Genomic DNA, 12,117 nt, shown 5'->3' on the forward strand with positions numbered 1-12,117 from the left:
GTTATGCCAGCACCATTTGTTAAAGAGACTGTCTTTTCCCCAATTAACAGACTTAGGGCCTTTGTCAAATATCAGCTGCTCATAGGTGGATGAATTTATATCTGGATTCTCAATTCTGTTGCATTAGTCTATGTATCTGTTGTTGTACCAGTACCAGGCTGTTTTGACTACCATGGCAGTATAATAGGTTCTAAAATCAGTAGACCCTTCCATTCTTGTGAGAAGCTGACTCTGAGACTCTTCCCCTTCCTTGGCAGGGAACAGTCTGCATGAAAGACCTGGGCAAAGAGAGCCAAGGTGCAGAATGTCCCTCAGTGCCTGGAACAGAAGCGTCGCCAATTAATGTTTACTGATCGCAAACATTCATACATGCAATACCAGAAAAACCTGCCTCCCTTGCAAGTGGTCTGTGTTTTTTTTCTAGTCCTTCTTGTCCAAACCCAAGCCTATCTACCTTCCTCGTCAGATGAACCTGGAAATAATTAACCCTAAGGGGTTTGCAAAGTATTTGCATTTTAAGAGAAGCAAGTTGGCTACTCATGGTATCCTTTCAAGCATGGGGAATAGTTCGTGGAATAGGTAGGGATCTGATATCATGCCTCAAAAGTCAACACTCCCAATCATTGATCCTGGAAAGGCAAGCAACAGAAAAATCAGTGTTGTCCATTTCATTGGCTGGGCCCTGAGAACTGGTAGGACTTTCATGTTGGGCTGGTAAATATCAGCCTTTATTCAAAAGGCTAGTTTAAGGAGGAAAGCTTTGCCATACAAGGCCTGATTTTTAATTCCTCCTGGCAGGTCGTAAAGGCATTTGTAGTCCTTTCTCCAGCCTACTCCTCTTGTGATCCAGAGGAACTAACCCGGGAACTCCAGGAGCATGTGAAAAGGGTGACGGCTCCATACAAATATCCCAGGAAGGTAAACATCTGGGACTAGTTCTAGGACAACATGTGCTAGGAAATCAAATCAGCAAACTCTACCTAAGCACCTACTCAGGGCCAGGCCCTATGCCAGGCCCTGGGGAGATGGAGATACGTATAATCCTTGCGTTTTCTCCCTATTCCTTCCTGGATCCCCCCTCAAAGTACATTTTATTCTTACTCTAAGAACTGGCCTATAAATTTGGTGGGTGGGGGTGCTGAACTTCTGTTGGAAAGATTGTGTTCTCCAGGCTCTGGCTGTCTTGATTATTATTTGGAGAAAACCATACGTTGTGGAGTCTTTCCAGTGAAGTGGCAGAGGGTAACGATTCTTTCAAGACAAACATCTTTACAGAAATGATGATTTCAGGATTTTCCCTTTTTGGTCACTAGGTGGCCTTTGTTTCAGAACTGCCAAAGACGGTTTCTGGAAAGATCCAAAGGAGTATATTGAGACGTCAAGAGTGGGGAAAATGAGGTGCAACCCCAGAGAGGCCTCTGAAAGTTCCAAGAGGGAATGGTGGGATCACTGGTTGGCCCCTGCTTAAAGAATCATCCTCTTAACCCCTTGGACATCAAGGTTTCAGCTTCCAAATTGGCATCTCAAGAGTCTTTGGATGATCCTGGAAGCAAGCAGAAGAAAATTACTGAACTAGAGTGCATGGCCATATCTAGTCTAGCAAATGCTTGGTGGCTTGACACCTCCTTTGTGTGGAGGCATGCTAGGCATGTGCCCACTGGTCTTACCTACTAAGACCTTCTTGCTCTCCCTTCAAAGGACAGGTCACCTTAACTGCTGGGCACTAGTGATTTTATTCACTGCCACCGACTCACCCACTGCTGTCGAGTCACTTCCAACTCATAGTGACCCCATAGGATTTCCAAGGCTGTAAATCTCTATGGAAGTGGACTGCCACATCTTTTTCCTGCAGAGCCACTGGTAGTTTCAAACTGCCAACCTTTCGGTTAGCAGTCTATCACTTTAACCATTGTGCCACCAGGGCTCCTTTATTCACTGCTAGTGGGAGTATAACAGTTTGGTCCTTTTGACAAAGCCATTCGGTAATATCATCCAGGGTCATACCCTTTAGCTCAGAAATTCCATCTTTGGAAAGCACCACAAAAAAAAGGACTCAAAATGCAGAAAGTGTTTGGGGCACAAAGATTTTCACTGGAACATTGTTTAAAACTGTGAAAAAAAAAAAAAGGGAAATGATTAACTAAATTGTAGTAGATTAACTCAGTAACATTTTATGTGGCCATTAAAAATATTGAAGGGGAATTTATTATCTCTTGGAAAAAGCGTAAGCTATATTAATTTAAAAAATCAGAATAGAAATACTATATACGTTCTGGAGAACCACAACTCTGGAAAATAAGGAAAAACTGTAGCTGGAAAAAAGATTGGAAGGAAATATACTGAAATGTTAGTAGTAATTTTTCTGGGATTGGAGAAGGAGGAAAGATAATTGATAATAGTTTTTTTTTTTTCCTAAGTAAGTATAGATAACAATTTTAATAATTAAAAAAAGACATTTCAAATAAACAATCCTCTCAAACCGCCCTCTGCCTGAAGTCTAGTTCTTCCTCCACCTACCAACACATTGTTCCCAAACGTTGGTGTTTTATGTCTTACTCAGGAAGGACACAGGACTTGAAGCCATGTCCAGGGCCTGAATTTGAAGGGGTGGCTCTGGCCAGCCCTGTGAGGGGAGAAGCTGATGGAAACTGAGGGAGACTCCAAATCTGTTCACCAAGCCCCAGCACCCCCATTCACTCTCAATAAATATTTATTGAGCACCTGCTCTGTGCTGGGCTCTGGGAATAAAATGATGAGCAAAAACCAACCCAATCCTCGCCCTGGTCTCCTCACCCTGGTGGCCCTTGCACTCTATGGGGAGGTTGACATTATTCATCAAAGAATAATACAAATAGATGCATGACTGTGATAAATGCTATGAAGGAAAGAATATGATTATAGATCCAGGGGGGACTGATCAAGGCTGAGGGACTCAGGGTGTCAGGGGAGGCTTCCCTAAGGAAGTCCCACATGAGCTGGGATTGCAGGAAAAGTGGAAGTAAACTAAGGAAAGAGGTAGGGGACAAGCTTTCTGGATGAAGGACGCAGCCTGTGTAGAGGCCTTCAGGTAGGAGGGGAATGTCGATTTGCAGTCATAAAGACAGCTCACACTCACAGAACACCAGCTAAGTCAAAACACAACTCTGAATGTTTAAACTCTCAACCACTCATTTTACAGATGGGGACAGAGAAGTTAAGCGGTTGCTGAAATTGACACAGCTAGTATCTCACAGAGCTACAATTCAAACCTAGGTGAGCCAGCTCCAATGTCCACACACTTCAACCTCACACTACAGGTTCAGGATGGCCTGGTTTAGGAATTTTATCTTTCTCCTATGAGGACTAGGGAGCCACAAACAGTTTTCAGCAGGGAAAAGATCCTCTTAAGGTTTTTCTTAATCCTTTAAGAAAAAACAACCAAACTTGTAAAAGTAATTTCCTGTTCTTTATGCCATGTGTCTTGACGGCATTTCTGGACAGGGCAAATTCTCTCTCTTTTAAAGGTAGAAATTCAGACTTCTGCCTCAACTACTAACCTAAAAGGCTGGTGGTTTGAACCCACCCGGCATCACCATGGAAGAAAGGCCTGGTGATCTGTTTCCGTAAAGATCACAGCCAAGAAAACACTATGGACAGTTCTACTTTGTAACACACAAGGTCGCCATGAGTCAGAATCAACTTGATGGCAACAAATTTGGTTTGGTCCAAGGCCCAACAGGAGGAGGTGGCCAGGGACAAGGAAAGCATGCAGGCCCTGACTTCTCAAAGTCACTGGTGCTCTTGGATTGGGGCATTGTGGTTGTGCATTGGGTGCTTCTGGAATTCCTAATGAGCACCTCAAAATGCCAGGAGCCAGAGCTTTCTCCCCTAAATTCCTCTGATCTCTGAAGTCCACACACATATTTCACACACCCCCATGCAATTACACTTACACACACACAGACACACACATGAACAAACACATGTGCAGAGCCACACACATATGCACTCACACACAGAGCCACACATGCACAACAGCTATATACGCAATCACACAGTCGCATGCACTCACACTCGCACACATTCATACACACACAGGCTGTCACACACACAGCTACACACACACACACATCACACAACTACACTCATTTCATATCAAAATGTTTTGTTTTCTTCATAGCCCTTATTCATTCATTCAACAAATATTCACTGAGTACTTACTATGTGCTAGATGCTGTTCTACATGCTTGAGATAAATCAATGAACAGAACAGGCAAAGCTCTCTGCCTTCATGTAACTTAGACTCTGATGGAAGAAGATAGAGGCAACAAAAAATAAAGATGAGTAAGCATGATGGTTAAGGGTGTGTGTCCACTTGGCTGGGCCATGATTCTCAGTGGTTTGGCAGTTATGACGTAGTTTGGCGAATATGTAATGATGTAGTCACTTCCATAATGAGATCTGATAGAATGTAATCACCTCCCTGACCAGATCTGCTATGAGCAGCAAATCAGTTGAAAGGGAGTTTCCTTGGGGGTGTGGCCTGCATCCAATATGTGTGGACTTTCTGGCAAAGCTCCCTTGTTTTTTGTTTGCTTTGGATTCTACAACTGGCTTCTGATCTGACCTCTGATTCTTGGGAACTGAGCCAGCAGCTTATCTGCCAGTCTTGGGTTCCTCAGCCTGTGCAGCTACATGAGTCAGGAGAAGCCTTCAGCCTGACCCAGGGACTTGGAACTTTCTAGCCTCTACAACCGCGTAAACCATTTTCTGGATATAAGTCTCTCTCTCGGTCTCTCTCTGTCTCTCTCTCTCTCTTGCTCTCTCTCTCTATATATATGTATATATACACGTCTATATGTAGATATATATACATATATATCTATATATATATGCATATATGTGCACGCTTCACTGATTCTGTTTCTCTAGAGAACCGAGCCTAAGACAGTAAGTAATTATACAAAATGTTAGAAGGTGATGAATATTAAGGGAAAAAAATAGTTCCAGGTAAGGGGGGGTGGGCGGGGAGAGGAAAGCCAGGTTGGAAGTGGGTTGCAATTTTAAATAGGTGGTCAAGGCAAGCATCATTGAGAAGGTGGGAAAAATCTTTGGCAATGATTTGAAGGAGGAGAGAAAGATGTCCACGTAGATATCTGGGGTAAGAGTGTTCTGAGAAGAGAGAACAGCAAGCACAAACACCCTGAGGTGGGACGTGCCTTCAAGAGACAGCAAGGAGGCCAGTGTAAGTGATGGGGAGAGGGGTGGGACGCCAAGCCAGAGAGGAAGGGGGAAGGTGTGAAGATCATAAGGCCTTGTATCACATGGCAAAAACTTTGACGTTTATTTGCACAGAATTGGGATCCAGTGGAGGGTTCTGAGCAGAGGCATGGCATGATCTTATCTAACTTAACAGTATCTGAAATGAGCTTCTATATCATTTTATATGTTTATTGTATGCCTCACGTCCAATGGAGAGGCACCTGTGTTGGTCATCTCTGTGTCTATTTCAGAGCAGTACTCAACAAAGATTTGTTGACGAACTGACAGGAACAGGTATTTCCAGACAATATAGCATTCCGTGGCTAAGCTTCAGGAACTTGATTCTAGAAACTCTCAAACCAATTAGGTTTATGGGACCTTTTGCCCCATCTTCCAGGGGGACAAACAGCTTTTTCTTGAGATTCCATTTGTGACCCCTGATTGCTGTATCCAGGGCCACGTCATTCACTCCCCCAATCTATTGCACCAGCGTGATCATCATGAATGACAAATGATGCTCAGACCCTCTGTCCATGCAAAAATTTGAGTCCAAAAAGTCCTTCCAAGTCACCCATTCAAAAGTACAATCACTATGATTTATCGAGTGCTTACTATATGCCATGCATTTGATTTGTTTTTAAATTTTGCTTATATACTTTTTGAATAAATACCATATTGACACATTTCAAAGTGCAAGCAAGCTAGCTTGCCTCTCCAGAAGCAATGGAGGCTGTCTGTTCCTAGTACATCATTCTAGAGCTATTCTAAACATCTTCATGTACTGGGTATTTGACAGGCATTAGCAAGTTCAATCCGCACAGCTACAGGCAGTGGGTGCTGGGATTATCCCTCACTTTCCAGATAAGAAGACTGAGGCTCAGGGTGGGAATAAGGTAACTTCTTCAAGAGCACATAGCCCAGTAGCAGGAGAACCTAGATTCAAACCCAGACAGACTCCAGGTCCTCATTCTACCTTGTGGTCATGGATAAAGAGGTTAGTAACCACTGGAGCTGAAAAACTAGGAAGTATTTGTACAGGACAGAAGAGGTATCCGGGGCCGAAGAGAGCACAAGTCCAGTCTTAGGAGAGAGACGTATAAGGCGCTGACAGCAGCAGTTGACAGGATTGTGTGGGGTGAAACTATACCCCTCCCCCGTTCAGGGAACTAAATATGGCAGCAGTGACAGCCTTGATGTCTCTGATAGGCTCCCAAGGTGGGGTGGGGAGAGTTCAAAAGGGGAGGCACTGACAGGAAGAACAGCTGATCATTTCTGGACTCCTATTCAACCCAGAAAGGGCCCGGAACCCTCAGGAGCCCACCAAGCACTGACCAGGAGGTAAGTTCTCATTTCTTCCTACTTCATTCCTTCAGAAAGTATCATCTCTCCCTTTTCTGAGAAGATAGAACTATTTATTAAAATTCTTACACAGAACCCTAAGGGGAAACTGCAAGATTTCCATCTATATTCTAGGTGAGGGGGAGGGGGTGGAAGGGGAAATGTGTGAAGGTCATATAGGATCTTGTATGGCAAGGAAAAAGCTTTGACACTTATTTTACATGAAATTGGGATCTACTGCAGGGTGGAGCCCAAATTACGTCTCCATCCAAGGGGGTAGATATACTTCTCCATTCTAGGGGTCCTGCTCCCCTCCCCCCTGTAGCAAATTGGACAGAAAAGAAAAGGCGGTTGGAAAAAAGGGGGAGCACTGAGCTGCAAAAGCAAGGGGGATTTAGGGGAGACACTGGGGAAAACTTCCTGGAAGAAAATCCGGAGGCACATGACTGTGTGATTCTGAGCCATTCATGAATGCCTACTGCAGGAATATTTAAGAAAGGACAGATACCTTTGGGGCTAGAAGGGAAACAGGCTAGCTGGTGGAACTGTGATATTTTTCTAGGGCAGATGAGGAATTCTTCTCAGGACACAGCTGCTGCTCTACATAAACAGGGTTTTCAAGCCAGGTAGTTTCTACAGCCGGCCCAGAGATAATCATGAAAGGGGCCCAAAGCGCTTCTGGGGTCCTTTCCAGAATTATCACCTCTCTTCTCTCCCCAGCCCCCCACCTTGGATCCAAGCTTTCAGGGTCTTCAAGCCCATCTGGCTCCTCCAGATGTCCCCCAGTGTGGGTCTCTGTCCCTTTGCACCCTAGGAATTAGTCATTGCTAGGTACCTGACAACCCTATCTCACCCCTGGCCTATGGGTATCCATTGCTAAGGCTTGTCCCTAACAGAGACCTCTCTGTTTAAGGAGCCCCCATCCCTGACCATCAAGAGGGTCCTTTTAGCAGATGGACTACTTGTGGCGCAGCACCACAAAGGAACGAATCTCTAAGAATGAGCACTTGGGGTACAAAGCAACCAGGGTGGGAGCAAGGGGGGAAGCTCTGTGGCGCCTCCATTATCTGAGAAGACAGAATCCCAGATTGGCCTGTAATGTAGTCGGCAGCCCCTCATCTGGCTGTGATTTTATCTCCCCTTTTGAGGGTGTTCTGGAAAACAGCTTGGCTCAGCAGCTCTAAGTTCTCAAGGTTTCCAATTCTAGCTGTAGGGCAGGGCCTGAAGATTTGCTGTTAGGCAGCACGTGAGGGCACTTTTCCGGGAGGGAGCTTCCAGTCCTGGCCTGCTACTGACTTGCCATGCAACCTCAAGTAAGTTACTGTTCTACTGTGGGCTTTCATCTTCTCAACTCAGTGATCTGAAAAGCATTTACTCAGACCAAATGACTTGTTTCTCTAAAACAACGACTCATAACAGAGCTGTGTAGAAGCTGAAATTCATTCTCTTACTGGATATCCTGCACTGGGCTCAGCACTTTACAAGCATTATTTCAGACCTTCATAAACACCTTATGAGAGAGGTGTTGTTATTAATCCCATTTTACAGATGGATAAACTGAGACTCAGGGGGCATCAGCAACTGATCCAAAGTCACCCAGCAATAAAAGATGGAGTCAGGTTGGAACTGGGGTCTGACCCCACCACCCAAGCATGTACCACTCAGCTAAGCTCCTCACTGTCGCTGAAGGCTTAGTGGACATGTGAGCAAACCGCAGACACCTGGCGAAGTACGAAGGGGCTCTGGGGATAGACAGAGGATTGAATCATTACCCAGATGGCCCGGGGTCAGACCCCAGTCTAAAGTGACCTGCACTGGTACCTTGCCAAGCTCCCTGAAAGGCGCAAGAGAATAAACTTTCAATGGGGTATTCAGAAGTCCATGTGAAAAGAATACACGTGGAGGGGTCAGAGGGATGCATGTTTAGATTTTAGTTCTACCTTTTACGTGCCACAGGGTCTTTGGATTAATGTTTTCAAATCTAGATTTCCTCATCTGTCCAGAGGGGATAAAAGTAATCTCTACTCCATAGGATTGTTCTGAGGGTGATGGTGTTGTTGGTAGGTGCTGTCGAGTCAGTTCTGACTCATAGCAACCTTATGTATAACAGAACGAAACATTGCCCGGTCCCAGGCCATCCTCACAATCGTTGCTATGTTTGAACCCATTGTTGCAGCTGCTGTGTCAATCCATCTCGTTAAGGGTTTTCCTCTGAGGGTGGAGAGGGACAATTCATTCAACACATATTTATTGGACCCCTGCAATGTACCAGGTGCTGTTTTAAGGATCTAACACAAAAATCCCTGCCCTCAAGGAGCTTATGTTGTAGAAGCAGGAGACAAACAATGGCATGGAAAGTAGAAGGCTGTGATGTTAGGTCAGGTGGTCACAGAAAGACTCACCAAGAAGATGACTTTTAGTAACTATCTGAAGAAAGTAAGGAAGCTAGTAATTTGAATGTTTAGGGGAAAAGAATTTCTTTTTTTAAAAAAAAAATATTTCTTCATTGTACTTTAGATGAAGGTTTACAGAACAAATAGTTTCTCATTAAACAGTCAGTACACATATTGTTTTATGACATTGGATAACAACCCCACAACATGTCAAAACTCTCCCTTCTCAACCTTGGAGGAGCTTTTTTTTTTGGTGAAAATATACGTAGCCAAAGTTACACCATTTCAAAAGTTTCTACATGTACAATTCAGTGGCATCGATTACATTCTTCCAGTTGTGCTGCCATTCTCCCTAACCTTTTCCAAATTATTCCATCACCATTATCTTCAACTCACTGTCCCCTGGGCTTCCCATCAAATCTTTTGAGTTGCTGTTGTCAATTTGATCTCACATAGATAATTTTTTTTTTTTTACCTTAGATGAAGGTTTGCAGAACCAATAGTTTATCATTAAACAGTTAGTACACATATTGCCCTATGACAATGGTTAACAACCCCACGACATGTCAACACTGTCCCTTCTCAACCTTAGGTTCCCTATCACCAGCTTTCCTGTCCCCTCCTGCCTTCTAGTCCTTGTCCCTGGACTGCTGTGCCTCGTTCCTAGGAGTGGGATTGCATTTGTGGTGCTTTTGTTTTGTGCTGACGTTTTCTTTGTTCCTCTCACTCTACCGTGCTGAGTTCCTTTTGTGTGTGGATTTGTTTTTCATTTCTTTTGTTTTGTAGGTTTTGTTTTTACTGAGACTTTATGTTTTTCTTCTTTATTTTGATGAGTAGGTTTGTTAACTTTCTTTGTGGTTACCTTGAAATTTACCCGTCTTCCTAGATTTGAACCAGTCTGTTATGACTTGGTATCGCCTCTCCATTAGAAGGTTCTATACCTACACCATTTATTCCCTCTTTTATTGTTCTGATGTTTTGTCATTTACAGAGCAACTCTCTGGTTCCCGGTTGTAATTCTTTTGGTTTTGCATAGTCCTTAAGAGTTCATTTCCTAGGTTCGTATCTGGCTAGTACAATCCTGTGTCCTAGATTCAGCCTGTGGTCTGATGTTGTTTGTTCTTAGATCCAAGGACTCCCTTTAATAAGTCTTGTAAGTTTGGTTTGGTTTTTACATAGTCCCTTAATTTCTGCTTATCTGGAAATGACCTAATTTCACCATCATATTTGAACGAGAGTTTTGCAGGATATATTATTCTTGGCTGGCAATTTTTCTCTTTCAAGGTTTTATATACATCATCCCATTGCCTTCTTGCCTGTATGGTTTCTGCCGAATAATCCGAGCTTAGTCTTATTGTTTCTCCTCTGTATGTGACTTTTCGTTTTTCTCAAGCTACTCTCAGGATTCTTTGTTTGTCTTTGTTTTAGTGAGTGTGATTATGATATGCCTTGGTGATTTTCTTTTGGGGTCTATCCTATATGGGGTTCGTTGAGCTTCCTGGATGGTCAGCTTTTCATCTTTCATAATATTGGGGAAGTTTTGTGTCAGCAATTCTTCAATGATCCTCTCTGTGTTTTCTGTTTTCTCCCCCTGTTCTGGAAATCCGATCACTCACAGATTTTTTATTTTGATTGTATCCTACATAATTCTCAGGGCTTCTTCAGTTTTCTTCATTCTTTTTTCTGACTTTTCCTCAAACAGAGTTGTATCCAAGTGTTTGTCTTCAATTTTGCTGATCCTATCTTCCATTGTTTCAAACCTGCTCCTCAGCCCTTCTATGACACTGTCCATTTCTGAAATCTTGTTGTTTATCTTTTGGATTTCTAATTGTTGTTTTTGTATGATTTATAGTTGAGAATTTATTTTAGCAGTTTGTTCCTGTAGTATTTTCTTGAATTCTTCCATTTTTTTGACTGTATTTTCCATGAATTTGTCTGCCTTTTCCATGAATTTGTCTATTTTTTTCCTCATTTTTGTCTGCTTTTTGCTTCAACTCTTGGATAATTCTGAATATTAGAGACCTGAATTCCCTATCAGTGAAGCCTAGTGCCTTTTTTTCTACTGGAAGGTCATCTGGTGTTTTACTTTGGACGCCTACTGGAACCATCCTGTCCTGTTTTTGTAAATGTTTTGATATTGTCTGCTGTCTTTGGGGCATTCAGTGTTTATTTTCCTCATTTATTGATTGTAGATTTGTGAGTTTCATCCTGCGTTTTTGTTTTATTTGGTTACGTTGTTTGCTCATCTGTGGGCACGATACTTTTCACCTCATTCTCCACTGGGCAGTGTCAGTCACTCAGGTATGGTACAGCAGGGCAGGTCCAGCTGAAGAGGAGTTGCTGGGATGGGTTGTTTGTGGCATGTACCAGGGCTGACAGTCAGGACTGGGAATCAGTGCAGGGCAGGTTCCAGTAAGCCATGCTTATGCTGCTTGGGAGTGTGATGTTCAGTGCACAGTGCAGGTAGGCAGGTAGGAGGGGGTAGATTGTGATGTGTGGAGCTAAGATGGCTATGGAAAAGACAAGAGAGATAAGAGAGGAACAGGAGCCAAAAACATACACAGAAACAAAAAAGACTGCTAAGGGAGCTTGCTATTGGAGTGGAGAGATGAGAGATTGAGAAATGGGAAAAACAAAAATAAAAAAAAAGAAAAAGGGTAAAAGAAAAAAAATTAATAAATTGAGAAACTGGAAATGAAGAAGGACAAAAACGGAATAAGAGAGAGAAGGGAACAAACAAACAAAAAAGAAACATGAAAAAAGAAATGCTTCAGGGATGTCCCTGTGCATCTGCGCAGAGTAAGGGAGTAGCTTCCAAGCTGCGTGGTACTGCCCACCTAGGAGGGGCTTACAAGCAGACAAAAGAAAAAGAAAACAAACAAATCAAAACGAACAAATCAGAGCAAACAAAAAAGGGCCGGGTGGGGGGGTCCCACCACCGTGGCGGCACAGGCTGTGAAGCAGTTTCAGAGTCAAGCGGTGTTTCACAGCCTTTCAGGAAGAAGCAAAGATGCCACACAGAGCCAGGTATTTGACAGAAAGGTGGGGGAGGTGGTGAGAGGTAAGGAAGAAATCTAAAGAAGCAGAAAAAAGCAACACCAGCAGCCAATAAAAGGCACTCAGGGAGCTGGCCAGTGTGGGTGGG

The 12,117-nt window shown here is 43.4% G+C and overlaps 1 protein-coding gene across 1 annotated transcript in view; it reads left to right on the forward strand.

Annotated features, from left to right (window-relative positions):
• ACSM5 (acyl-CoA synthetase medium chain family member 5) overlaps positions 1 to 1,397 on the forward strand; it is a 42,582-nt gene extending 41,185 nt beyond the window's left edge. The window contains exons 13-14 of the mRNA XM_004373307.1: positions 799 to 918; positions 1,314 to 1,397. Of these exons, the coding sequence (XP_004373364.1) occupies positions 799 to 918; positions 1,314 to 1,397 (204 nt within the window). The remainder of the gene's footprint in view (positions 1 to 798; positions 919 to 1,313) is intronic.
• The last annotated feature ends 10,720 nt before the right edge of the window (positions 1,398 to 12,117 follow it).

The sequence above is a fragment of the Trichechus manatus genome, unplaced genomic scaffold (genome assembly GCF_000243295.1).
Source record: "Trichechus manatus latirostris isolate Lorelei unplaced genomic scaffold, TriManLat1.0 scaffold00024, whole genome shotgun sequence".
NCBI classification, from domain to species: Eukaryota; Metazoa; Chordata; class Mammalia; order Sirenia; family Trichechidae; genus Trichechus; species Trichechus manatus.